Source organism: Symphalangus syndactylus, chromosome 12 (genome assembly GCF_028878055.3).
Source record: "Symphalangus syndactylus isolate Jambi chromosome 12, NHGRI_mSymSyn1-v2.1_pri, whole genome shotgun sequence".
Lineage (NCBI taxonomy): Eukaryota > Metazoa > Chordata > Mammalia > Primates > Hylobatidae > Symphalangus > Symphalangus syndactylus.
The window spans coordinates 87,017,586-87,045,516 of record NC_072441.2 but is presented as its reverse complement, the minus strand read 5'-3'; the positions used below and the strand labels follow the sequence as shown (position 1 = coordinate 87,045,516).

The following is a 27,931-nucleotide window of genomic DNA, read 5'->3' as shown; positions in this document are numbered from 1 at the left end:
GCATATTAATTACATAAATATTTATTGAGTTGTAACTATATTTCAGACATGGCTCTAGGCACTTGACATACACCAGTAAACAAAATAGAAAAGAAAAAAATGTTTGCCCTTAAGGAACTTAACACTCTCAAAGAGGAGAGAACCAATAAACAATAGGAATAAGAAATAAGTATATTTTACAGGTTAGAACATCATAAGTCCTCTGGAAAAAAAGTTAAAAATTAGGTAGAGAAAGGCAATAGCAGTACAGAATATAGATGTAAGGATGGAGGCAGACTGCAGTTATATAGGGTGGCCCAGGTAGTTGAGCTGGTAAAATTTGAGCAAAGATGATATAAATGAAAGAGCTATCCAAGTGGTGAAAGAGATACTAGAACAAGGAAACAACTACAGCAAAGGTTGTTAAATGACATGTCACTAAACACATTTGATCAGTGGAAACGCAGAAACCTAATTTAGAATGTAACAGGATCACTCTGGTATGTTGAGATGAGGCTACAAGCGGACAAATGCAAGTAGGGAGATCTGTTAGGAGTCAATTACAGTAAGAGAGGTGAGATAAAAGTGACTTGGACCGAGGTGGTAAAACATAATCAGTTCCTGGGTATATGAGAGAAAGATAGAAACAAGGTTGACTGCTGGAGTTTAGCTTGTCAGTTAGAAGATTGCAATTGCCATCATTTGTGATGGGGAAGACTAGGGGTAGAGCCCCCAGGAGTTCAGTTTGAGATTCGGCTCTTAGACTCCGAAGAGGAGATGTGAGTAGGCAGTGAAATATATGAGTCTGGAGTAGGGGAGAAAAATATTGCCTGAGATATGGATTTAGATGTCTTCAACAAATTTATAGTGTTTAAAGCTCTGGTATTGGATGGTATTAGCAGAGGAGTTGAGTTTATATAGAAGAGAAAAAAAAAGATTAAACACTGACCATGGGCACTGTGACATTAAAAGGGTGGGGCATGGTGATGAAGTGGCCACAGTCTGAAGTTGAAATGCAGAAAGATAGATTTGCCTCCTGTCTTTCTTTGGCTTTTTTATTTACTCCAACCTTCTTATTTTTGGCTGGAGCTCTCACCGGTGTCCAAAAGAGGCCTAAATTCAGACCTACATGCCCCTGAAAGATGCTAGCAGAACTGAGTTCTCATAAAGGAATAGGAGGGAGCAGAAGGGAAAACAATTGATTCTTTGGTAGCCAGAAAGTTGAAGAAGAAAACAAATTAAAATGAGAAATCAGAAAATAATATTCAAATTATATATATTTGGTCCAGTACAGTATCAATATATTATCAGTATAAATGATGATTTGTACCTTAGACGAACAATATGTATAAATGTTAATATATACCTTGGATTAGAAATACTTAAATTTCTAAAATGTATATAGATTCTATTGAGAAAGTCAACTGGGTTACAGGATGGATTAGGAAGGCCAAAAATGAGCTGTGTTAATCAGGGAAGACTAAACATAAAGGTGAATAGTTTGAAGGAGGCTGTTGACAGGAAGGGCAGGGAGAAATGGAATTGAAATGTTGACCTCTCAAAGCATTTACTGAGAGGGATTTACTCTGGAGGTGAGTGAAGGGAGGGCAATAGAAATTTGAGGGTTGCCTTCTTGTTAGAACCTCTACAGTTCAATTTTCTTTCCTATCCTTCCACACTTCACATCTAGGGACATGAATGATGAACAATGGACACAGGGAACAGGAGCCAGGTAACAGAATTCGTCATCCTGGGCTTCCCCCTTCTCCAGGGTGTCCACATTTATCTCTTTCTCTTGTTGCTTCTCATTTACCTCACGACTGTGTTGGGAAACCTGCTGATATTCCTGGTGGTCTGCCTGGACTCCCGGCTTCACACACCCATGTACCACTTTGTCAGCATTCTGTCCTTCTCAGAGCTTGGCTATACAGCTGCCACCATCCCTAAAATGCTGGCAAATTTGCTCAGTGAGAAAAAGACCATTTCCTTCTCTGGGTGTCTCCTGCAGATCTATTTCTTTCACTCTCTTGGAGCAACTGAGTGCTATCTCCTGACAGCTATGGCCTACGATAGGTATTTAGCCATCTGCCGGCCCCTCCACTACCCAACCCTCATGACCCCAACACTCTGTGCAGAGATTGCCATTGGCTGTTGGTTGGGAGGCTTGGCTGGGCCAGTAGTTGAAATTTCCTTGATTTCACGCCTCCCATTTTGTGGCCCCAATCGCATTCAGCACATCTTTTGTGACTTCCCTCCTGTGCTGAGTTTGCCTTGCACTGATACGTCTATAAATGTCCTGGTAGATTTTGTTATAAATTCCTGCAAGATCCTAGCCACCTTCCTGCTGATCCTCTGCTCCTACGTGCAGATCATCTGCACAGTGCTCAGAATTCCCTCAGCTGCCGGCAAGAGGAAGGCCTTCTCCACGTGTGCCTCCCACCTCACTGTGGTTCTCATCTTCTGTGGAAGCATCCTCTTCATGTATGTGCGGCTGAAGAAGAGCTACTCACTGGACTATGACCAGGCCCTGGCAGTGGTCTACTCAGTGCTCACGCCCTTCCTCAACCCCTTCATCTACAGCTTGCGCAACATGGAGGTGAAGGAGGCTATGAGGAGGCAGCTAAAGAGAATTGGGATATTGGCATGAGTTGGGGCTGGGAGTAGGCCAAGGCTGGGCTTGAGGATATGGTGGCCCGAGGGATCAACAGTGGCCAGAGGCGAGAAACCAAAAATTCAGTGCTTTTCTATGTGGGATGGTGGAGCTGCAGCAAGTGCTGACTGACTTTTAGTGTTATAGCGACCTTCATACTGTCTGCTGGAGCCACATTCGGCTTGAGACCAGAGACTAGGGAAAGTACACATCCCTTCAACATGATGTGGTGCAGTGATTTTCAAAACTCAGGTGTTTATGTATCATACTTAGGATTTTTTAAAAATCTGTGTCTTACCTAATATATATATAATATATATATATAGGCATTTTTCAAATTTACTTGACAATATAAATATAGTCAGTCATGTCCTAAACAAAATGTGCTAAATAAAATTTAGAACATGAAATTCATGATGTTTTTGTACCACTTGCAATTATTTCATGTGGAGAAGGCTGGTACAGCAGAAAAAAGCATGTTTTTTGAACTCACATATATCTGGATTTAAATCATATTTTATTCAGTCACTTGCTAATTACTTAATCTTTAGAAAGTAACTTAGCATCTCTGAGTCTTAATTTCATTATTTGATAACGATATTTTCTTGAAGAGTGTTTTGAATATTAGCGTTAAGATTTGTAAACCACAGTGCACAGTGTCTGACATGTAGGTGATAGTAAATAAATAAGGACTTATTTTTATTTATTTTATTCTGTGAAGACCTCTCATCATTACTCTGAGTCTTAGAACAATATCTAGTAAAACATAAATAAATAGAAATACTTTCCAGGTATTTTCCCCAAAGGAAAGGAGCAAACCAGCCAGAAGGAATACTTGTATGGTATACAAGTATACTATACTTGAAAAGTACAGTTTGTCACAGTTCTGTTCTGACAAGTTTCACATACCTGTCTTAGTGGTCCTAATATCTATGGCCAGTATAATGTATGAAAGTATAAGAGTTGAGTCAGTGGCAAGAAATAGGATTTACTTTTTACATGGAGCCATTTCTTTATTTAATTGTAAGCTAATTATCTCCTGAAACGTGTGAAAAATAATTCTAAAATGTAGCATATGAGAGATCTGGGGATTTAATTAATAGCTAATACTATGTATTCTTTATGTATCCTTCCATGAATGGAGGATCAAATATTAACTACAAGAAATCTTTGAATTCTATAGAACTTCCTAAAATTACAAAATATTTTTAATACCACACTTTTAAAGGTATTCATCCATCCATGCATTCAATTTAACACGTTTATTTAGCTCTTACTATATATCAGATGCAGTGTCAACCCTACAAAAGCAATGAACAAGACATATATATGTCCAGGTCCTACCTTTAGGGTGTTTTAAAAGAGTTGAGAATATAAATATTAAAATTATAATTAATTTATAATTAGTTATAATTAATTATAATTGTGGGAAGTAGTATTAAGATAAACATACATTCTCTTCTTGAGAAAGTTGCATTTAAACTGAAAACTGAAGAATATGTCAGTTAGCCATTTTTATGAAAGTATGCATAGCAACTTTTTTATTTTTTTTTTTCAGATGGAGTCTCGCTCTGTCACCCAGGCTGGAGTGCAGTGGCGCGATCTCGGCTCACTGCAAGCTCCGCCTCCTGGGTTCACGCCATTCTCCCGCCTCGGCCTCCCGAGTAGCTGGGACTACAGGCGCCCTCCACCACGCCCGGCTAATTTTTTATATTTTTAGTGGAGATGGGGTTTCACTGTGTTAGCCAGGATGGTCTCGATCTCGATCTCCTGACCTCGTGATCTGCCTGCCTCTGCCTCCCAAACTGCTGGAATTAAGGCGTGAGCCACTCGTACCCAGCTACAACTATTATATCTATTCTGAAATATTAGAAATTTAGAACTCGGTAGATGAAACAACTTGCCAAAACTATAGAGTAAGTCAGAGTCAGGGACTCTGAATTAAGAAAAGTGTTCATCCTTCCAGGCTATGTTTCTCTAATCTTTAAAAGGTCCAGGGAAGGAAAGGCAAAGGACTAAGATATGAAAGTAATAGTTTAAAACATAACAACCAGGTTATGGGTTTGGAAACAAAAATGCAGTGGCTGAGTGGCTGCCAGGGGTGCTTTGTTCCTTGGGACTTCACTCCCTGTTTAAAGAAAATGATTTAAACTGAGAGAATGATGGTCTCTACCCCAGTTTTAGAGAAGCATTGTTTAACCCCATACTCTGCTTTTTAACTCTTTTGCTAAAGCATTCAATTACAAGACTGATAATTTTCCAAGTCCAAAATAAAAATAACTGTGTCTTAGGAAAGTTAGTAAATTTCTAACGTGAAGGAACAATGCTGCATCATAAATGGGGCTGTATTTCTTTCTATTTTTTTTTTTCGGAGTTGGAGTCTTGCCCTGTTGCCCAGGTTGGAGTGTACTGGTGCAATCATAGAATCACTGGAGCCTCAAACTCCTGGCCTCAAGCAATCCTCCCTCCTCAGCCTCCTAAGTAGCTGGTGTTACAGGCATGAGCCACAGCATTTTCTACCGTGAAATGGTAAATTGCTGTTTTGTTTGTGTCAAAATATTATATAACAGTTTCAGTTCTTGGCCCTAAGAAAGTCACTTTCTGAAATTTGGAGAACTCAGCTATCGCTACTAGGATTTCAGAAAGCTGAAACTAAAGATTTAATAGCATCCTCCGGAGGTTTCCAACATGTTGGCCCTATAAGTAATTTTTGTCTCATAACAATAGTAAAAGTAACTGCTAAACATTATAGGCACTGTGCTCAGTATGTTTATATGTATATATGATTATATATATAATATATATTTTATATATGTAGTCTTTACAACCTATGAAACTCCCATATTATAGATAGGAATATTAAGACTCAGAGCACCTGTGTCAGTTTTCAAAGTTGTATAGCTGGTTAGCGGAAAAGCCATGATTCATGTTTGGACAGTAGGATTTTGAAGTTCTCAGTCTTAGTGAGACCTTAAGTCTACTCTAATAAAGAGAAGCTTTCTCGTTATTGGAACTAGTTAACACTGGGAAGGCCATCTTAGTTAAATGTTCAAGCAGAGGCTAAATTACCTTTTTTGTCATATGCTGATGAAGAGTTCATATATTTAGGTGTAGAAAAAAATAGATGTCTTTTTTTTAACTTTTATTCTAAGTTCAGGGGTACATGTGTGGGTTTGTTACATAGGTAAACTTGTGTCATAGAGGTTTGTTGTACAGATTGTTTCATGACCCAGGGATTAAGCCTAGCATCCATTAGTTATTTTTCCTGCTCCTCTCCCTCCTCTCACCCTCAACTTTGTGAAACGTTCCAATGTGTGTTGTTCCCCTCCATGCGTCCGTGTGTTCTCATCATTTAGCTCCCACTTATAAGTGAGAACATGCAGTACTCAGTTTTCTGTTCCTGTGTTAGTTTGCTAAGGATAATGGCCTCCAGCTCCATCCATGTCCCTGCAAAGAATATGATCTCATTTCTTTTTATGGCTGCATAGTATTTCATGGTGTGTATGTACCACATTTTCTTTACCAAGTCTAGCATTGATGGGCATTTAGGTTGATTCCATGTCTTTACTATTGTGAATAGTGCTTCAATGAACATACACGTGTATGTGTCTTTATAATAGAATGATTTATATTCTTTGGGTGTATATGCATCTGACAAAGGTCTAATATCCGACATCTATAAGGAACTTAAACAAATTTACACAGAAAACAAATAGCCCCATTAAGAAGTAGGCAAAGAACATGAACAGATACCATCTCACACCAGTTAGAATGGCTATTATTAAAATGTCAAAAAATAACAGATGGTGGCGAGGCTGTAGAGAAAAAGGAATGCTTACACACTATAGATGGGAGTGTAAATTAGTTCAGCCATTGTGGAAGACAGTGTGGTGATTCTTCAAAGACCTAAAGACAGAACTGGATGTCTTCCAAGGTAGCTTCGGGTTCAGAGCAAATGAGGAAAAATGGCTATTCTTTTACACAGATGACCTTAAGGAAAAAGTAACAACATCAAACTAATAGGAGAGAGCCTTATACTGAACTAGGGCTGGGACTAAGAAGAAGTTAAAGGGGGTACCTGAAAATAAAGTAATGAAGGATCTGGACAGACTTATTATTTTAGCCTGGCTCATTTGAGTTCTGCTTCCACTTGGGTGGCAAATTTTCCATTCTTTACTCCTTCTCCTTCTATTTTCTTAGGCTGATACATGCACTGCTTATTATTGACATCAAAGGCTGCCCCTTCTCACTCTATCTCCTTTCTTCCCACAGGCCTTGATCCACTGATTCTCTCAGCCAGCCCAACCTGTCAATCAATTGGTGCACTAACTTTTCTCATGTAAAAAGAAGTTCATATTTATTAAATACAATTGTTCATGATAAATGAGATAATACATGTTAGGGAATTGTTAAAAATGAGTATTAAATAGCCTCAGGACTAGAAATGATCTTAGCGATCATCCAGCCCAGCTGTTCCTAAATCAAGAACAAAGCTTGGATAGTTGACAGATAATCTGCGGAATTATATTCTGTGTTCCGGCAATCAGAAAGATGAGAAAACATTTCTGCTATCTGTGGACCCCTACTTAGTCTAATGAGAGATGTGGGACAAACAAAACTATATTAATAGCAAGAGAAACAAAAAGAAAAAAATCATATCAAAATAAGGGCCAATATTGGTCCTAAAATCAGTGCCAGAGATATTAGTGTGAGGAATCTTTCTTGAAGAGTGCAGTAATTCGGAACCAGGTTGAGAAGCTGGAAGCAACAATATTAAAAATAATTATGTCTAAGGTTCAGTCATAAAGGTTAAGGATATCTTTGTGAAAAGAATCAATGTGCAGGGTTGAGAGAGAGAAGAGAATAAAAAAGGGTACCAACTAAAGAGGTTTCAAACACACAAAAAAAACTTCAGAAGACTTAGAGGAAATAAAATGGCCTGGGAACAATGAGTCCATAGGGATTATCCCATCTCATGACAAGAAAAACAGTAAATTTTATGGGTAATGACATTCTCTTTAATAGCAGCAATAATGATTCATTAGACTCCGAAGCCTCCAAAGCCAAGACCATTCATATGATAGCCACTAAGTGGATGCTCTGCACCTAACAGGTTGCCTGACAAAGAGTTCCTACTCAAATTTTTAAAAAATAAATCAATCTTGATGACTCGAGGAATAAACTCTTTCACCACATAATGTAAGATAATTTGTAATTACATTTACTTATTGAATACTGTATTTCCTTTAGAAATTTTATTAAGTTTAGTGATTAGGATGAAAGCCTGTGAACTAGGTATGAGATCATGGTCAATAAAGACATGGCTCTGGGACCAGACATAATGAATTTCTGCCTAAAGATTCATAATTATTATCTCTGTGTACTTGGACTAGTTATCGCAACTCTGTGTATCATGTTTCTCATGTAAAAAGAAGTTCATATTTATTAAGTAGAATTGTTGATGATAAATGAGATAATACATGTTAGGGAATTGTTAAAAATGAGTATCAAATAGCCTCAGGATTAGAAATGAGCTTGGTTATCATCCAGCCCAGCTGTTCCTAAATCTTACCCATCATCTGAATTTTCTGGGAGATTTTTAGAAATGCGAATGGCCAGGCTTCACTTTCAGATTTTCTGAACCACAAATGTTGACAATCAGTTTGAGCAATCACTGATCTAATCCAACCACATAATTATAGAGGAAGCTGAAGGCCAGCAAATTAAGTGGATCATCCAAAATGGCACAACTTAGTGTCAGAAAAAGGTATAAAATACAGTCCTTAAATCTCCTTGTCCCATAGTCTTTCCATGATGCCACAATCACCTGAGGGCTGGAGGATTCATGGAGGAAAGAACCATTAACTCCTAGGACTCATTGAAAACTGGTAAGCTTTCATTAAACTTTGGGGAAAAGAAGTTTGCATAATTTAGTTTTTTGAACATCAAGTAAATTACACAAAATTATATATTTAATGGGGACAGAGAATACAGTGGAGTACCTGAGGTTAACTCCCAGCTCTGTCACTACGTATATGACCTTAAGCAAGTCATTAAACTTCTGTGAGCTTTAGTTTTAACATTTAAATAATAGTCATCCCTGACCTATTTATTTCAGGGTATTTTAGATTTCAAGAGGATTTATCTCTGTAAAAATATTTTAAATAGTAACGTGCTCAAGACACATAGTGGACTGTTACTGTTATTAATTTTGGTGGAACCTCTTGGGGTCTAAAATTCTGTAACACATCATGTACATAATCAGTTCACGTTTGCTGAAATGAGTTTGGGAATTAAATGAGCTAAAAGTAGAGAAGATCTCTCTCTAGTATCAGGAAACGATTTATTTATATGGAATGCCAAATGACAGGGGACGCATTTCCAGAAAGGGAGTTGGGGAAGTTAGCAGTAGCAATTCTCAGAACTTTCTTGTCTGTCATGCCTCTTCTATTCTGCTTCCCGGTCCCATTAGCATGTCAGATCACTGAAGAGACTAGCAGGAGCCTAGCTGCTAGAGTGCGAGGAGGAGGCCAACCTGTGTTAAAAGCAAGAGAGTCGATCTATACTGCTTCAGCTGTCACAAGGATGGTAGGGGCATTGATGTAAACTGGCCATCCACTTACCATCCACAGCCTGTATACAGCAGTTTATCATTCTTTTTAAAAATAATAGAACAAGTAGCTGCAGCAATAGGGAAAGAGGATAGACATGGAAAAGATAAGTAACAGGGAAATTTTGCTCTTCCAGGAGGCTTTTTAGAAGTCTCCAGGATCTGTATTTATTTCCCAGCCCAACCAGTCCTCTTCCGATGGTGGAAAAGCCTTCCAATAGCCTCTTTCATGTCCTTGTTTCTCAGGCTATAGATGATGGGGTTGAAAAAGGGAGCAAGGATAACAAAAGTGACAGCAATTGCTGTGTCCCAAAACACTGAGTAGGTGGCTGAGAATCTCAAATACATGACAGCTACACTGCCGAAAAATAGCAAGAACACAGCAAGGTGAGCAGCACAGGTGGAAAAGGCCTTGTGACGACCTTCAGCTGAGCGCATTCCCAGAATCAGTATAATAATCCGGATGTAGGATAGAGCAATGACCAGGAAGGAGGCTACAATTTCCGCTGCATGGATGGCATCCACAATGACCACTAGGGATGTATCTGTGCAGGCCAAGCTCAGCACAGGTGTGAAATCACAGAATATCTGGTAGATCTGGTTGGAGCCACAGAAAGGCAAGGTGGAAATCCATGCAATCTCAGGAAGCACAAGGAGGAAGCCACAAAAGCAGGATCCAACTGTCAGCTGGATACAAAGTTTGGGAATCATGATGGTTGGGTAACGGAGTGGATTGCAGATAGCTATGTACCTGTCAATGGCCATTGCTGCCAGGACACAGCCTTCTGTGATACCAAGTGAGTGGAAAAAGTACATCTGCAGGAGGCAGCCAGCCACGGAGATGCTCTTCTGCTCACTGATTAGGCAGGACAGCATCTTGGGGATGGTGGTTGTGGTATAGCAGATCTCCAGGAAGGAGAGGACACTGATAAAGAAATACAAAGGGGTGTGCAGGGCCATGTCCACCTGGATGACAATGAACATTATTAGGTTTCCAGTTAGGATAAATCCATAGATGAGAAGCAAGGGAATAAAGAATACGAGGCCACCTCTGTGCGGATGCGGGAACACAGAGAAGAGGAACTCAGTCACAATTGTCTGATTCCCACTGGCCATCAACTGTGTCATCTGTGAACAGAGAAAAGGAAACAAGAGACTCCTATAAGTGGAATTTTGATTACCCACTGAATATTGCTTCATTCCTTTCTGTAATGAGTTACTCAAGCTGATTCTGGAATCCTGAAGAAAACAGTTAGAAATATCTCTTAAGCTTTACCTCCATGCCAAAATCATCTGAAATATTTGCTGTTGGACCCCTAAATGACCTTTTTTTTTCTGGTAAACATCTTCAACTGATGTGCAAAAAGCAAAGCAACACACAAATTTCATTATCTGGAAATATTTTCTGTAGGTGTGATCATTTCTTAATGTCTGTCTGTCCTGGGTGTGAGGTGAGAAAGCTGACATGGTTTATTCAATAGGTGAAAAGCAGATACAAATAAAGGCATTTCAGACTAGGAAAATTAATTATTATTATTATTATTTGAGACAGAGTCTTGCTCTTGTTGCCCAGGCTGGAGTGCAATGGCACAATCTCACCTTACCCCAACCTCCGCCTCCCAGGTTCAAGCAATTCTCCTGTCAGACTAGGAAAATTAATTTTTAAAGGATGCCTCTGCCTTGCACCTTAAACTTTGAGGAAGGTAGACAGGAGAGGCAGGCTTTGGAAGGGAACAAACAACAATGCTCAGCAGAAAGGCAGAGCCTCCAAGGGGAAAGGTGTAAGAGATTGGAGTTGTCTTCTGACTAAAATATCCACTTCTCTGTCCTTCCTGTGTTTTTCTTTTCTAAGCCATTGAGTAATCGTGCTGAGTAGTCATTATAGAGAATATGGAAGGACAGAGAAGGAAACATAGGGCTATAACAAAATACAAGAAAATAGGTGCTAAGTGGCTCATAAAAGCCAGACAGAGTGACTATTTTGTTGCTGTATGCATGGGGCCCTTCTCAGTAGCAAAGCTGCATCATTATTCATCATTCGTACATTTATTCAACTAACACTCATATATCGATTGATCTTCTGCTATGTGTCAATGATGCCATAGGTTCAAGGGCTATATAAAGGTAAATAAATGTTATTCTTGTTTCTGAAATACATAAAGAACCATCAATAAAATCCTACTGTTAAAGATATTTAGTAGTGTCCAAGGAGTTCAATCTAAAAATATTTCTTATATAACATAAAGACACTTGAATTAGATTAGACTTGACTTTGAAGAAAAGCAGTAACTTTCTCTGTGACTCTTCAAGAATCCACAATTATTAGGGTTTAACAAGATTTAATGTTTAAAAGACCTTAGACATTATCAGTATCTTCATACTGTTAGCTGAACCATATTCTTTCTGTTATCCCTTCCCGATTTCACTTACCCTTATTATAATATTTTACTCATGTAACAAAGTTCTTAAAAGATGACACTTTGCCATGAAAGAGTAGGGCAACAGTTGGGTTCTGAAGAGTTGAGGATGTAAGGAAGCTATTGCAGGCAAAGTAGAAGTAAAAGGAGGTTGGATGATGCCCTTTCAATGCAGTCTTTTGTACTTACCCTGCCTGACACCATGAGAATGCTCCTCAAAATCTCTGCAGCCACCACTTCTCCTAGCTCATCAATAAGGGTACAAATGTCTCTGAAGCCTCTTCCAGGAATAACTAGAATGGAAAGGTAGTCTTTCCTGGAAGTTTCTCTTTGGATGATGCAATGTCTAAGGAAAATTATGTATCTTTCTCTCCCCTCTAAGGGACAAATTAGAAGAAAAGTGCTACATAGTAATTAGACATTCCCCAGGGTCAGGTTTCAAAAGTTGTCCTGGGACTAAAACCTTATCTCTCATAGAGGAATAGAATATAAAGCTGGGCACTGGGGCATAGCTGTGGGAGTCAGAATAAACTTCATCCAGGATCATGATTCTCTGGAATACTCAATCAGTAAACACTCTTTCCTCTCCACTTTTACTCATTTTCACTATGATTTCTATTCCCTCTGTTGATATAATCAACATCATCATATTTTTAGAAGTTTTTAAATACAAGTCTCATTTGATCCTTTAAAAAACCTATTTGTATGCTGAAAAAAATAGTTAACATGGTTAAGATTTATGTGATTTGCTTTTAATCACATTTAAAAAACCTCTTCGTATAAGGTAAGCAAAACTACAGTGATTCCCATTTTGCAGATGTAGAGGCTCAGAGAAGCCAAAAGCTTTCTGCAGTTCACACAGGCCATACAAGGCATGGAAGAAATTGAACCTTAATCTTCTAAATTCAAATCTAGTTAAACACTAGCATTACCTTTCAATTGTATCTCTACTGATTAGTCTCAAGTATATATTCCCTGACTTGGGAATATATTGCCAGTATTGATGGCAGCAGTGGGCCATCTGGAGTGGCCACTGCCTTCAGGCCAGCTGCAGCAGGGAGGTGTGGTCGGGGCAGGAGCCAGGGACAAGGCGGAGCCCTGCGCCTTCCGAGTTGGGGTAGGAGCACCCCAGGTGTCGCTGCAAGCCACTGCTGCAGACCCAGGCATCCTTGTGCTCTTGAGGCCAAGGAGCAGGTGAGAGCCCCGCTCTCCAGGCGCAGCTGCAGCCACCCAAACCCAGGCTATAGATCTGGGCCACCTGCTCCATGGAGCAGGCAGAAACCCCACCGAGGAGGTTCGAGCTGCAGCCACCCAAGTCATGACTGCAGATCATGGCCTCACACTCCCCCCTGCAAGTGTAGCCACCCAAACCACGGCTGCAGACCCAGGTACCTCTGTACTCCTGGGGTCCTGGGAAGGTCCCCCTTCTCTCGCAGGTTTGAAAGTGCCTGCTTCTGCTGCCTGGCTTCTCCCTGCTGTCGATGTCCACTCCAATCTAGGAGCAAAGTAGGGGCTGAGACCTGGTACTATTGCAGTGTTTCCAGGTGTGCACACGTTACGAGCAGTGCTGATACACCAGCCCCTTGATGCCTTGTCCTCCTCCAGACTTTGGGCACCAAGAAGCATAGGAGGGAAGCCGAGGGGGCACAGAGGGCATCTCAGAGCTGGCATGCAGGCCCCCCTTCACACCTACAGCCTGGGAGCCATGAGTAGTAACAGGAAGCAGACAGGTTCCTGGGCAGAAGGGGGCAGGTCCCTGGTAAGATCCCACATTCAAGCCAGGGAAGGCCTGAAAACTGGGGGCTGGGCTACCAATCCCTCAGACCAGAGCGGGAACTTACGGTGCCCAGTTGATTTTTGTATTTTTAATAGAGACGGGGTTTCATCACGTTGGCCAGGCTGGTCTTGAACTCCTGACCTCAGGTGATCTGCCTGCCTCGGCCTTCCAAAGGGCTGGGATTACAGACGTGAGCCACCATCCCTGGCCAGGGAGTCTCTTTTTTGTGCTTGTAAAGCATCTAGTGCCTACATCTGTTGTTAAAATTATCTAGTTATAAGTCTAGATTCTAAGAAATTTGATGATTATCTATCAATATTAATTTATATTTTAACCTTTAATGCATAGCCCTAAGACTTACCTAAACTCAGGTAATGTATGTTTAATAGAAGAGGATCAACTAGGATTTTGAGGTGATAATACAAGATCCATGTTTATAGATTATTTATCACATATTCCTGGCTTCAATCATATGGCATGTAGAATGTAATAGGGAAGAGACAGAACTGGAAGGTAGGGTTTGGCAGAGTGTGGAGGTCTTTGAATGTCAGACATTGGGATTTTGAAAACATATTTTTCACATAACAGAAAGTTATGAGATAATTTTTGAGTTGGAATTAATGCACAAAATTGCATTGGTGATATGTAGAATGCATTTAAGTGGAGAAATTATGGAAGTAAGAAGTATTATTTATTCAACTCACATTTATTGAGTACCTATCAGACTTCAGACCCTATTCTGCAATAATCTGGAGTAAAGACCTAAAATAGAGCTGTAATAATGGAATTAAAGGACAGAAGAGACAGGAGTAATTGTGAATAATCAATAGAACTCGACACCTGACTATATTTGTGCCATGATGGCAAAAGGAACATTAAAGGTAGCAGATTCATAAGGTTGAGTCAGTCTGTCAGATGGCACTATGGACAGATACAGGACCAGCTAAAGCAAAGCTTGTAGGGGCAATTATAAGAAGATGAATTATAGATATTTTATCTTGAAAATGTGAGAGAACTTTTAAGTAGAAATGTCTATTTGTCATTAAGGATGAAGAATTGGATTTCAGAAGAGATGACAAGTCTCTTGTTAGACACATCTGTGGACACAGATGTCTGTTATTTAAGTAGAGATTATAATTGAACTATGAGAATGCTCTAGATAATTGAAAAAGAATTTAGGGAATATGAGAAGAGACTGGAGGATTACAATTGGTAGGTGAGAGAAAAATGGTATTAATAGTAAATAACTGTCATTTATTAAATATGTGATAAAATATGCTAGGGAATTTTTATATTTCATCTCATTTTATCCTTTCATAGTTCTGTAAATTAGTCATTATTATTTCCACTTAACAGATGAGAAAACTAAAGTGTAATGACTATGTATCTTCTCTGTAGTCAGGTAGCTAAGGAGGTGGCAGAGTAAGAATTTGAACCTAGGTCTAACTTATTGTCTTATCCCAAAGAGTTCAGGAAACTAAGAGAGAATCAAGGCAATGATGTATTACAGAAATCAAATGAGAGAATTACAGGAACAAAGAAACAATCACTGGGTGAAATAGGGAAATCGACTAGCTTTTCCTTTTTTTTTATTATACTTTAAGTTTTAGGGTACATGTGCGCAACGTCATTTTTTATGGCTGCATAGTATTCCATGGTGTATATGTGCCACATTTTCTTAATCCAGTCTATCATTGTCGGACATTTGGCTTTGTTCCAAGTCTTTGCTATTGTGAATAGTGCCACAATAAACATACGTATGCATGTGTCTTTATAGCAGCATAATTTTTCTATTATTATTTGTAACATTCAGCATCTAGAAATTTAAATATATTATATAATATATATATCATTATCCCCATTAAAAAATTATATACATAGATATGTATATATACCTATATAAAGAGATACATATTTAAAAATGGGTGTCCATCATAAAAGGTAAAACTTCATTTGAAAATAAGAAAAAGAAACACACAGCATTAAGACCATAAAAAAGAAAGAATGAAATTAAAGATGATATAAAATTTCCAAATGAAAATAAGGACAAATTATAACACAAAGTTTATAAGTGCATAGACACAAATGGATATATTTAACATCGCATTATTGTGTATCAGTAATAGTTGACAAAAAGTTTAATAAAAAGATGCCATTTGAAGTATCAACAAAAATAAAAAACTATAAAAGATATGTTACATCTAAACATAGTACTTTATAAAACTGTATTGGAATATATCAAAAACATAAATACATTGATTTGTATACTGTATGAATGAATAGGATGTCTCAGTTACATAAACATGCCAACCATCTACAAGTCAATAATTTCAACCCAATTTCAATCAAAATCTCATTTTGAGTAGAAAGGAGTGAGATATGTAAGAATGAGGGCCAACAAGAAGACATTTCAAAGGAGGAGATTAAAATGGTGGCACTTGTCTTACTATTTATTAAAAGTTATTATGAAGCAATATTTGCAATAAAATACCAGTGGGAGTAAACAGCCAATGGAAGCAAAGAAATAAACTAATATAATATGGGATTTTAACATATGTGAGAGTAGGTATAGCAAGTCACTGGGGAAAAGATGAACACAGCTAGCACAACAGGTCTGTGGAAAAAGGTGCATTGTTTAATCAATTGTATTGGAACTTCAGTTAAAAATTTTTTCAATTCCATATAAATATAAACCATAAATTTAAAGACTCATGAATAAAAGTATTTAATAGTTCCTTTCATCAGATAACATCATTAAAAAGTAAAACAACAAGATATACACTAGGAGTGTGTATTTGTAATAACGTATATAACTGTTTATTTTTATTCAGAATATATAAAGAGCTTCTACAAAGTAATAAAAGATAAACAACAAAATGAGGGGTACACACACACACACACACTCACACATACACACACAACATTCAACTGCAAATCAAAGCAATAGCATATTGTTTACACAACAACCAAGTAGCAAAAATGTGACCACCCAGAACATTAGAAAAGATGTGCAACAATAAAAACGCATGCATTGTTGATGGTAGACAGATTTTGGAAAACAATTTGGCAGCATCCAGTGAAGTTGAAGATGCAAATGTTCCAGAATACAAAACGCTGAAGGCTAATGAATGACTAAATTGTGCTACATTTATACAAGACAGTGTGGATTTTCTTATAAAGTTTCAGCTAGATACATTGACATGAATGATTCTCAAAACATATGTTGAGTGAATAAGCAAGTTATAAAGTAATGCCTAAAATACAATTCTATTTACATAGAATAAAACAGACAGAACTAAACAGTGTATTGTTTTTGAGTGTGCATACATGTGCTAAATAGAATAATAAACACAAAATTCAGGTGAATGGTAATATGTAATATGGCAAGACAGAACTGGATTTGGGAGGAGAGTATAGTGATCTTCAAAGTTATTCATAATATTCTATGTCTTAAGTGGGGTTATAGGTTCATGTGAACAAGAGGTGAAAAAGTGGAGGCAGAAATACTGATGAAAGAGTGAACCAACCATGCTTTTAGGAAAATAAGAAAGAGAAGGAGAACGGCAGTATGGTAGACTTAGAGCAACAATGAAAATGAGAAAGAGTATGTACTTTAATATGTTTGAGTATATTCATAAACTGTATAAGCAGACTAAAAAGAGGAAAATTTGGAGGATATATAGGTAAGTGAGACAACTGAAGGAACAATGTCTCTGCATGAGATGAGATAAATAGGTTCAAAGCATAAGAGGAGGAATTTATCTTAAATGGTAAGACTGGATAAAATCAGGGTCAAAAAGGTAAACATCATTGTGGCTACAAATTAGGTTATCTTTGGGTCACTATCTGATTCTTTAGCTATTCACCAATTCATTCAATTATTTATTTATTTAGCCACATATCCATTAATCAAATGCTTATTGAGGGACTGTCTTTATTTATTGTTATTGTTTTTTATTTTTATTTTTTAGAGACAGAATCTCACTCTATTGCTCCAGTTGAAGTGCAGTGGCTGCTCACAGGGGCGATCAGAGTGCACTGCAGCCTCGAACTCATGGCCTCAATCGGTCCCCCTACCTCCACTCAAGGGTCTGCCTTAAAAATTGCCTGTTAAAACTCTAATCATTCAGAGTCAAAAGTCACCTCTGCTCTGACTCATTTTTTGCACCATATATGCCTGTGTCCCATCAGTTTTTTTTTTTCTAATTTCAAATCTGCTTTCAAATTTTGTTGCATTTCTGTATCCACAGCTACTATTCCACTAAACATTTAACACTTCATGATTGTTTTGTATCTCTTTTTGTGATAGAAGAAAAAGAATCTTATATGTTGTATATGTCTATTTCTTCAGCCTTTACCCACCTGGAGGTTAATATTAAGTCCAATTTCAGTTTCTAAAAAGTAGGAAAAAAAGAAAGAAAAGTATCCTTCTGCTTCTATTTCCTGTCCACTATATGAGGACTGTTTTGTCCCCCCGCGCCCAGGTCTGTCCAAGGGCTAGCTCATGTGTGCTCATCAATACAGCTTTCATGCAGTAGGAAAGGTTGCCCTTCAATCCTTTCCTGACTCCATACACTTGGGATATCTGCTGCTGGAACCCCTGAAACCCATGAAATCTCATGAGAGCCCCCTCATTCCTGCCACTACTGCAAATGGCCCTGTGATCCCTGGATCCTTCTGAAGAAATTCTGCTAAGCTGTGCTGGATGGCAGCTGGCTGAATCTTCTGCAATACACTTCAGGGTTGTGCTGTGTGATCACTAAACTACTCCAAAGAGTAGAGAAAATTCTTCTGCCTTTGAACCACATTGCGTTAGTTTCATTCCTTTTGTTCCTTATCCTTCCCCTTTCTCAGCAGATTTTGTAATTTAAACCGTTCTTTTACTCCTTGGACAGAGTGGAAAGCCAAGTACTCTTTTCATCCGATTTCTAGCCTGACTGAAAAACCTAGCTTCCCATAGGTGTGTTGACCTCATGAAAGGGGAGTGTGGCAGCAAGTGTTTTCCTAATTAGTCACATGGGGCATAGAGTTGCTTTTCCCTAAGCCCCCCAGGAAAGAGTCCTTTAGAAGAAAGCCTTTCTCCCACTTAGCAATTCCCTGTGAAGCCTAAAGTTGTGGCTGTGGTTACAACCTTCCTACTTATTGGGCTGCAGAGCAATGAAGATGGAGACATTTGGAAAAGAGGAGGTGGCTCTGTTGGTTTCTGTTGGTCCACCCATGGCCTGATGGGTGGACTTTCTACTTTGAGATATGAGTGAATGACTTTGTTTACTAGATATTGGGGGACAATTGTCACATAACCGTATTATTTCCTATTGGACTTTAAAGAGGGACTTGTGGAAATTTTGTTGAGATTGTGACAACACATGAGGTAGAGGAAAGGACCATAACTTAGGGTTGGAGGGCTTTGGTGAGTGTTTGTCCTACAATTAGAAATTGTCATAAGATAACAAACACCCGGACTAAATCTATCAAATTGTGTCTGGCCCACTAGCTCTATGACTTTCACAACTCTACTATTTTCTGAGCTAAATTCTAATCTAGGTTGTTTGTATTGTATTTAGTGGCATCAGGACAGACTCTTAATAATAAAGGAATGTCAGGACAACTAGTGGAGCTTTTGGTTGAGATTCTGGGGTATCCATTTCTACAGAAAATAGGAGAGTCCTATTAGGTATAACTTTGCTCCCAAGACTCTATATCAAATTGCCTTCCTACAGGCATCCTCTTTCCTTCTTAAAGACTCAAGTTCCTAAAGACCTACCTTTTTAACAAAAATTTCCAGATTTCAATTTTCTAATTCCAAACTGTAATGGACATAGAGCTTAATGCTTCTTTCCCTGTTTATCTCCCTACTGCCTCTGTAAGCAGAACACAGTACAATTATATGGGTATCGTTTTCTATCATACTAGGAAAACCTGTTGGGGATAATACAGTCATAAGATATTGGGATGACAAAATAATTTTAAAATCTCATATACAGCCATATTACCTGTTCTGCTTAAAGGCCCAGGTTTGATTTGGAACCCTATAGAGAGCCAGTATAAGGTTTTCAGACAGAGGATTGACAGCTTTGCATTTAGGAAAGATTATTTCAGTAGCTATGTGAAGAGTGAGATGTAGTAAGACAAGTCTGGAAACAATAAACCCAGATAAGAGTAATTAAGATAAAAATTGCTAGAGTATAAATTACTTTTTATGAACTTCTATTTTTTATGTAAAAGTTTTCTTAAAGAAAAACAAGAGAATTTTCACCTCATATTTTCCTGTTTCAACATAGACTTACTATTTTGCTGTATGTATAAAAAGCAAGAGAAAAAAATTGTGGTTGCCATATGCCAAGCTGGGTTCTTATTTGTGTATAGCCTCTGGTATTGTGGTTTCCAAATAATTTTATCTATTTATTGTATCCATTGGCAGTTCACAGTTGTCTGACTTTTTGGTAGATATCAGTAGCTTTCTCCATTTAGATGTCCCATCTTTACCTCAGTACCAAGTGAAGAGTCAGAATTCTGCCATGCAAACAAACATTTATTAGCAAACAGGCAAAAACATACTACTATTAGGCCTTTTCTTGGAAGCTCATGGAAGTCTCAACTCTTTTTCCTTATGCTTTCTGGTTAGTATAATAAATGAAAGTTTCTATCAAAGATAAAATGTAATAAAATTCTCTCCAGTAGAAAAGCTAACTTTCCAGTGAGATTAGGTAATAAATACCCTTCTAAGGGGGGAACACAGGAATGAATGGATCATGTGCCTATTGCACCTCTCCAAGCTCTATAGGCTGCCTGGATCATCCTGTTTTATAGATTTCATGTTAGAGAAGGAAGGTGGAAATTGATGGATTAAAAAATAGAATCTAGACATCAAAAAGTAAAGAAAACTCGAGATCATCGTGGTGGACGGGAGACATGACCAGATTGCAGCTCCGACTCGGACAGAGAAAGCAGCGTGTGGAGATGCACATTGTGAATTTTAGCTCAAAATCAACTGCAAGAACAAACCAGCAATCCCGAGAGGACCCATAGACCCTCTGAAGGAAGTGGACTGCTCCTACAGGACCCAGGAAACACCCCAAATACTGTGAGTGCCTCAATTGCGGAAGTGGGAAAAGGAGAACCTCCTCTCCCAAACACACGCCCCCACCGGAGAAATTGAAGATCTGTTTGTAGAAGTTTCTGACATTACCTGGAGCTGAGTCAACTTAGAGAGCTGAGTGAAATACAGGGGTAGAGGAAGCAGCAGAAAGGCCCTGGGAGCTCCCTGGATCCCCAGGCAGGTCATTCCTGTCTGGCACCATAGGAATCCATTGGGAGGGTGGCCACAGGAGCAGGGGAGAAAACACCACAGGGAGAAGGAAATCCCCAGCTGAACTTTGTAACAATTTGAATGGGGTGAGAAACCTCCTGGCCAGAACTTGGGGGAGGGCACGAATCTGGTATGCAGATTCCACAGGCAGGGGAAGAACTAAGCCGTTTTCTTTCGCAGCTAGAGGCGGGTAGCCTGGGGCAAGTTCTCAAGCCCTGCTTGCCCACTACCTGGAAACAGACTCGGGGCTGTTGGGAGGGCACAGTGGAAGTAGTGAGATCAGTCATTCATTTGAATGGGAGCTGGGTGAGGCCTCTGACTGCCAGCTTTCTCCCACTTCCCTGACAAACTGCATAACTCAGCAGAGGCAGCCGTAATCCTCCTAGGTACACAACTCCATTGACCTGGGAACCTCACCCCGATCCCCAACAGCAGCCGCACTAGACCCGCCCAGGGAGAGTGTAAGCTCATACACGCCTAGCCCTGCCCCAACCTGATGGTCCTTCCCTATCCACTCTGGTAGCCGAAGGCAAAGGGCTTATAACCTTGGGGGTTCTAGGGCCCCACCCACCATCAGTCCCTCTCCATACTGCCACAGCTAATGCTCTTTGGAAAGCGCCACCTACTGGCAGGACGCCAACCAGCTTAAAATAGAGCATTAAACCACCAAAGGTAAGAACCCTCATGGAGTCCATATCACCCCCCTGCCACCTCTACTGGAGGTGAATCTCATGGTGTGGCTGGCTAGGACAAATGCAGCAATTTATGTATTTGGAATGCTGGCTTTTAAAATAGTGGCCCTTTTCATCCTGGCATATTATACAGTACATGGAACATAGTAAGCACTTGCTAAATATTTGAATAAACTAATGAAAATACAATAAATGAATAAATTGAATATCCAATTAGTTTTCTAAACTAGACATCCAGGAGCCTCATTTCTTCTTTTTGCCTCACAGCTGAGAAGATGATAAATAAGAATCAGACAGCCATGATTGAATTTTTATTCACTGGCTTTCCTTGTTTGCAGGAGGGTGAGCTGGGGTTTTTTGTTTGTTTGTTTTTTGTTTTTGAGACAGAGTCTCACTCTGTCACCCAGGCTGGAGTGCAATGGCACGATCTCGGCTCACTGCAACCTCCACCTCCCGGGTTCAAGTGATTCTCCTGCCTCAGGCTCCTGAGTAGCTGGGATTACAGGCGCCTGCCACCATACCCAGCTAATTTTTGTATTTTTACTAGAGACAGGGTTTCACCATGTTGGCCAGGTTGGTCTCGAACTCCTGACTTCAGGTGATCCACCCGCCTCAGCCTCCCAAAGTGCTGGGATTATAGGCATGAGCCACCGTGCCCGGCTGGCTTTTGTTTTTTATCCTTCTGCTCCTCATTTACCTATTCACCATCATTGGCAGTCTTATGGTGTTCTTTGCCATCAAACTGGATTTCTGCCTGCACAGCCGCTTGTATTTCTTCATCAATGTCCTCTCCTTCCTAGAGATCTGGTATACCACCATCACCATCCCCAAGATGTTCTTCAACCTAGCCAGTGAGCAGAAGACCACCTCCCTGGATGGTTGCCTCTTGCAGATGTATTTCTTTCACTCCCTCGGCATCACTGAGGTTTGCTTGCTCACCACCATGGCTATGGACAGATACCTGGCCATCTGTAATCCCCTTTGCTACCCCACAGTCATGACACCTTAGCTCTACACTCAGGTGATTCTAGGTTGTTGCATCTGTGGCTTCTTCACGCTGCTCCCTGAGATTGCTTGGATATCCACACGCCATTTTGTGGTCCAAATCAAATTCAGAGTATTTTCTATGACCTTGATTCTATCCTGAATCTAGCATGTGTGGACACTGGCCCAGTTGTATTAATCAAGGTTGTGGACATTGTACATTCTGTGGAGATCATCACAGCTATAATGCTTGTGACTTTGGCTTACGTCCAGATTATTGCAGTGATCCTAAGAAACTGCTCTGCTGATGGTTGCCAAAAGGCATTTTCTACCTATGCTTTCCACCTTGCTATTTTCTTAATCTTTTTTGGAAGTGTAGCCCTGATGTACCTGCTCTTCTCTGCCAAGTACTCCTTTTTTTGGGACACAACCATCTGCCTAATGTTTGCAGTGCTATCACCGACACAATTATCTGTAGTCTGAGGAATAAAGAGATAAAGGAAGCAATAAAAAAGCACATGCGCCAATCGATGATATGTACACATCATGTCAAATAAGACCAAATACACACCTCTTAATTATCAAAGAATATTTATGCAAATATTTACATTAATACTTTCAGTGTGTTTGTTGCTGCTGGGCTTCCTTTTTTGGTGTACAGGTAGTAAATGATGTTTAGTCGTTCTTATTATCTCTGTGGACTTAGTAAATGTCCTCAGAGGTTGCTTAACCATAGAATTCAAAGAAAGTAAGATAAAACTGTACACAGGTCCTTGGTTTATTATTTTTTGAATTCAGTGAGAGTCATAAAATATTGTCTCTCCCCTGAGGTCTTCTCCAGCCTATTCATAAAGCAGTAAACACACATTTCTTTGTTTCTATAACACATTGTTTGGACCCTCTATCTGGCATGATTTTTATATTTTCTTATGTCACAGTTTATATATCTTATGTTTTTCTAATTTGTATGCTACTTGAAAGAAGGTATCTTACTTTGTTTATCTCCACCTTCCCAGTGCTTAACAGAATGCTTTGCCCATAGAAACCCTCTATAATAGTTTGCTGAATGAGTAAATGAATAATTAGAGGCAGTCTTTATCTCTTGAAGCTATACATTATAGAAAAGGAAACTCAGACTATTTTCATATTCAACAGAAAATGGCAGGGATAGGGGAGAGAATGCGTAAAGATAAGATGCAGAGTATATTTTCACTTAGAGACAATTTATTTTTTGTTAAGACAGAATCTTGCCCTGTCCCTCAGACCACAGTGCAGTGGCACAATCTCTGCTCACTGCAACCTCAGCCTCCCTGGGTTCAAGTGAACCTCATGCCTCAGTCTCTTGAGTAACTGGGATTACAGGTATTCGCCACCACGCCCGGCTAATTTTTGTTTTGCTTGTTTGTTTTGTTTTGTTTTGTTTTGTTTTAGTAGAGATGAGGTTTCACCATATTGCCCAGGCTAGTCTTGAACTCTTGACCTTAAGTCATCCACCTACTTCAGCCTCCCAAAGTGCTGGGATTACAGGCGTGAGTCATAGCACCTGGCCCACAGAGACAATTTTTAATGGTAAAATGATGCTATACAACAGGTAATCCACTTAGATTTGTATGACTGACATAAACCTAGATGTTAAATGGGGCTTTCATTAATATCTTGAGACTCTAGTACCATAAACATAGTAATTAAACTTCATAGTTTAGTCATGGCTTTGAAGGCAATGATACATTTAGTTCCACACTTGGCTTTATTTCCTACATGCCTCTATTCAAATGAGAAATTATATTCTTCCACTGAGCTCTTTTTAAGTTTATTTCCCTGAGTGGGACCATGTCACCAAGTATGCTGGTTTTGTAAAACTTCTGATAATTTAGGCTTAGATAATTCCCTTCAGGGTTGCTGTAATCAGAGATAATTATTAGTGGACAGGAGCATGAAGCAATTTTATGCAAGCTATGCTAATGATACATTGCAAAATTATTCTTTAAGAGATAAGTACTTAGCTTTATGAGAAATTATCCCATATCAAATCCCTGTCCTTTACATTCTGATTTTCAAAATTGAATGATTCAGAATGAAATGTATAAATTTAAAGGCTTAAATATATGTGGTTGACATTATTCAAATCAGTTTACAATAATAATTATTTTACTATGTAGACTTACGTGCAAATTCTTTTTAGTCTGCCACCTAAATTGAGCTATATAATGATTTTCTGGAATAGGGATTAGTCATTACTGTACTTATCATATGCTTAATATATTTTAAGTAAATTTCTAATAATCATCTGATCATTAAATGCTGGAACCAGAACTTAAATCAGTGTATGTTCTGTTGGCCCAAGCTGTCTTCCAATTTCAATTACATAGTTAATTGCATTAAAGAAAACCATGGTTTTAGGGTTTTTCTTACTCAAAGCAGTAAAGCCAAATAAGTCAACAGAAAAATAATAAAATAAATAAGAAAGTGAGAGATGATTAAGATAGGAAAAGAGTTCTATTTCATTGATTAGAGAATTATAAATGAGCAATATATACATCTGATAACTTATATATTGCTCAAGTTTGCAGTTCTGTAAGCAAAGAGTCAAGGGACAAATAACCTTAGAACACCGAAAGTGATAAATCAAGGTGGCTACAGTAAACAGCAAAAGGCCTTGTAAAACATTTTGAATGACATTATCTACTGTTCTAACCCATTTATAAGTCAAAATTGGAGGAATTTTAAAACAAAAACTATTTCTGGAGAAACACAAAGTAAAAATTTAAAATAATAAAAATTTTATGAGAAAAAATAGTTTTACATTTAAGTTAAAATATTTGTCTTTATTGGTAATCAGCAGAAAAAGCTGAACTCCAAAAGATCCACAGAAAACAGGTATGGATTTTAGTGATTCCAGTTGAGAAGACGTTAGAATTTTTGGATATAAGCATCTCTTAAAGTTTCTGAGTCTAGAGAAGATCGAACAGATCACTTTGCTCTGATGCCTGAACAGAGGCTGAGGTAAGCTGTTCAGTGCTGATTAAACTATCATGTAAAGTACAGACCCTCCTAGAGTTGATAACCGTGGCCAAATACAGCAGCCCTCCAAATTATTCCTGCCCTTGTAAAGTGGTGTAAAATATATCTAAATATATAACTCTCAATTTAAAATCTCTCTAATTTTTGACTTCTAAATGGGCCAGAGCATTTAGATAATACAATTCAAAAAATAAAGTTTTTTTTTTCAGATAACTGTATTCACTTTAACTTCACTTCAGATCCTCTAAGATTATTTACCCCTTAACTTTATTTGAAAATTTACTTATTACTCAAGTTTGTAATTCTCTAACAAAAAAAAGAACTCTTTTCCAACTTTTTCTTTAAATAATCTGTCTGTAACAAACCCTAGTGTCTCCTGTAACCTCTCAGTACCAATTTATATAGCATAGCATGCAGTTTTTATTCATTTTATTTTATTTATTTTACTTTAAGTTATGGGACAGAAGTGCAGAACATGCAGGTTTGTTACATAGGAATACATGTGCCACGGTGGTTTGCTGCACCTAGCAACCCATCATCTAGGTTTTAAGCCCCGCATGCATTAGGTATTTGTCCTAATGCTCTCCCTCCCCTTGCCCCTCACCCCACAACAGGCCCCAATGTGTGATGTTTCCCTTCCTGTGTACATGTGTTCTCTTTGTTCAGCTCCCACTTGTGAGTGAGAACATGCAGTGTTTGGTTTTCTGTTTCTTTTAGTTTGCTGAGGATGATGATTTCCAGCTTCATCCACATTCCTGCAAAGGACATGAACTCATTCTTTTTTATGGCTGTATAGTATTCCATGGTGTATATGTGCCACGTTTTCTTTATCCAGTCTATCATTGATGGGCATTTGGGACATGCAGTTTTATAGATTGTACTTCCTTTTATACTTCCATGGTATTTGCCATCCATTTTTTCTTTCCTGAGTCCTTTTAAATAAGGGTCTCTATGTGATCAGAGCCAATGAATATTCTCGGGAGATTGTAGAAGTAGAAGAAGAAAGTCAGAGGTCCAAGTGTTAAACCACCAAGGTATAAGACTTATTCATCATTCCCTTCCTTCTATCTCAGTGAATGCCTTGTTATGTGGACTAATAATCATAAACAATGCTTAGAGACTGGAGAATCAATGTTAGTTTCAAGGGACTTTGAGTGCAGGATGGGACTGAATTTTAAGTCACTAAATGCCAGAGTAGCAGCCAGAGTACTGTCAGAGCAAACTTTACCATCAATCTCTGCTGCCTACAATGACGGAAAACTCAAGGAACTCACCAGTTTTTATGTATCAAAACTTTCCCCTGAATGTCTCCTGTGTACTTCCATATTGCAGTTTTGCTCTAAAGACTATAATTCTGGCCAGGTGCGGTGGCTCACTCCTATAATCCCAGCACTTTGGGAGGCCGAGGCAGGTGGATCACCTGAGGTCAGGAGTTTGAAACCAGCCTGGCCAACATGATGAAACCCTGTCTCTACTAAAAATACAAAATTAGCCGGGTATGGTGGTACATGCCTGTAATCCCAGCTACTAGCGGGGCTGAGTCAGGAGGATCACTTGAACCTGAGAGGTGGAGGTTGCGGTGAAGTAAGATCGTGCCACTGCACTCCAGCCTGGGCAACAGAGCGAGACTCCATCTCAAAAAAAAAAACAAAACAAAAACCAACCAACCAACCAAACAAACAAAAAAAAACTATGATTCTTATACACTTTTTTTTCTAATGTGGTGAGAAACTTAACATGAGATCTATCCTCTTAACACATTTTGAAGTGTACAATACTGTATTGTTAACACTTATATGACATGTTGTACAGCACAACTCTAGAATTCAATCATCTTTCACGGATAAAACTTCATACCTACTTAATACCTATTTTTCCTTCCCTCAGCCTCTGACAAGCACTATTTACTCTGTTTCTATGAGTTGGACTATTTTATATCCTTCATATAAGTAGTATGATGCAGTGTTTGTCCTTCTGCGACTGGCTTATCTCACTTAGCATAATTTCATCAAGGTTCACTCGTGTTGTCATATGTGACAGGATTCCATTTGTTATTATGACTGAATTATTTCAATTGTATGTACATGCCACTTTCATCAGTCATAGACATTTCAATTGTTTCCATTTCTTGGCTTTTGTTAATAGTGCTGCGATAAACATAAAAGTGCAAAAGTGCAAATACCTCCTTACAATCCTGATTTTAATTCTTTTGGCTGTGTACCCAGAAGTGGGACTGCTAGATTGTATGATGGTTCTATTTTTAGTTTTTAGGAAATGCTACACTGTTTTCCACAGTGGCTGTACCATTTTACATTTCTATCAGCAGTGTACAATTGTTCCAACTTCTACACATTTTCAGCAATACTTATTTTTCTATTCCTTTGAGAATAGCCATCCTAACACATGTGAGATAATATCTCAGTATCGCTTTGATTCGCATTTCCCTGATAATTAATGATGTTGAGCATGTTTTCTTATACCTGTTAGCCGAT

The 27,931-nt window shown here is 38.7% G+C and overlaps 3 protein-coding genes across 3 annotated transcripts in view; 2 read left to right on the top strand and 1 right to left on the bottom strand.

The window, feature by feature from the left end:
- The first annotated feature begins 1,687 nt into the window (after positions 1-1,687).
- On the top strand, positions 1,688-2,626 carry LOC134734759 (olfactory receptor 6N1). The gene has a single exon (XM_063628160.1). It carries the CDS (start codon positions 1,688-1,690, stop codon positions 2,624-2,626), a length of 939 nt encoding a protein of 312 aa, XP_063484230.1.
- A 6,781-nt stretch (positions 2,627-9,407) lies between these two features.
- OR6K6 (olfactory receptor family 6 subfamily K member 6) lies at positions 9,408-11,959 on the bottom strand. The gene is made up of 2 exons (XM_063628159.1): positions 11,846-11,959; positions 9,408-10,367 (listed from the first exon to the last, which is right to left on the bottom strand). Exons 1-2 carry the CDS (start codon positions 11,858-11,860, stop codon positions 9,408-9,410), a joined length of 975 nt encoding a protein of 324 aa, XP_063484229.1. The 5' UTR covers positions 11,861-11,959.
- Positions 11,960-22,263: 10,304 nt separating this feature from the next.
- Positions 22,264-27,931, top strand: part of SPTA1 (spectrin alpha, erythrocytic 1) — an 83,896-nt gene continuing 78,228 nt past the window's right edge. The window contains exon 1 of the mRNA XM_063624950.1: positions 22,264-22,359. The gene's annotated coding sequence lies outside the window, so the exon portion shown is untranslated. The remainder of the gene's footprint in view (positions 22,360-27,931) is intronic.

What these genes read in the sequence shown, in the direction of transcription:
- LOC134734759 (XM_063628160.1), top strand. Translation starts at nt 1,688, where the DNA reads ATGGACACAGGGAACAGGAGCCAGGTAACAGAATTCGTCATCCTGGGC.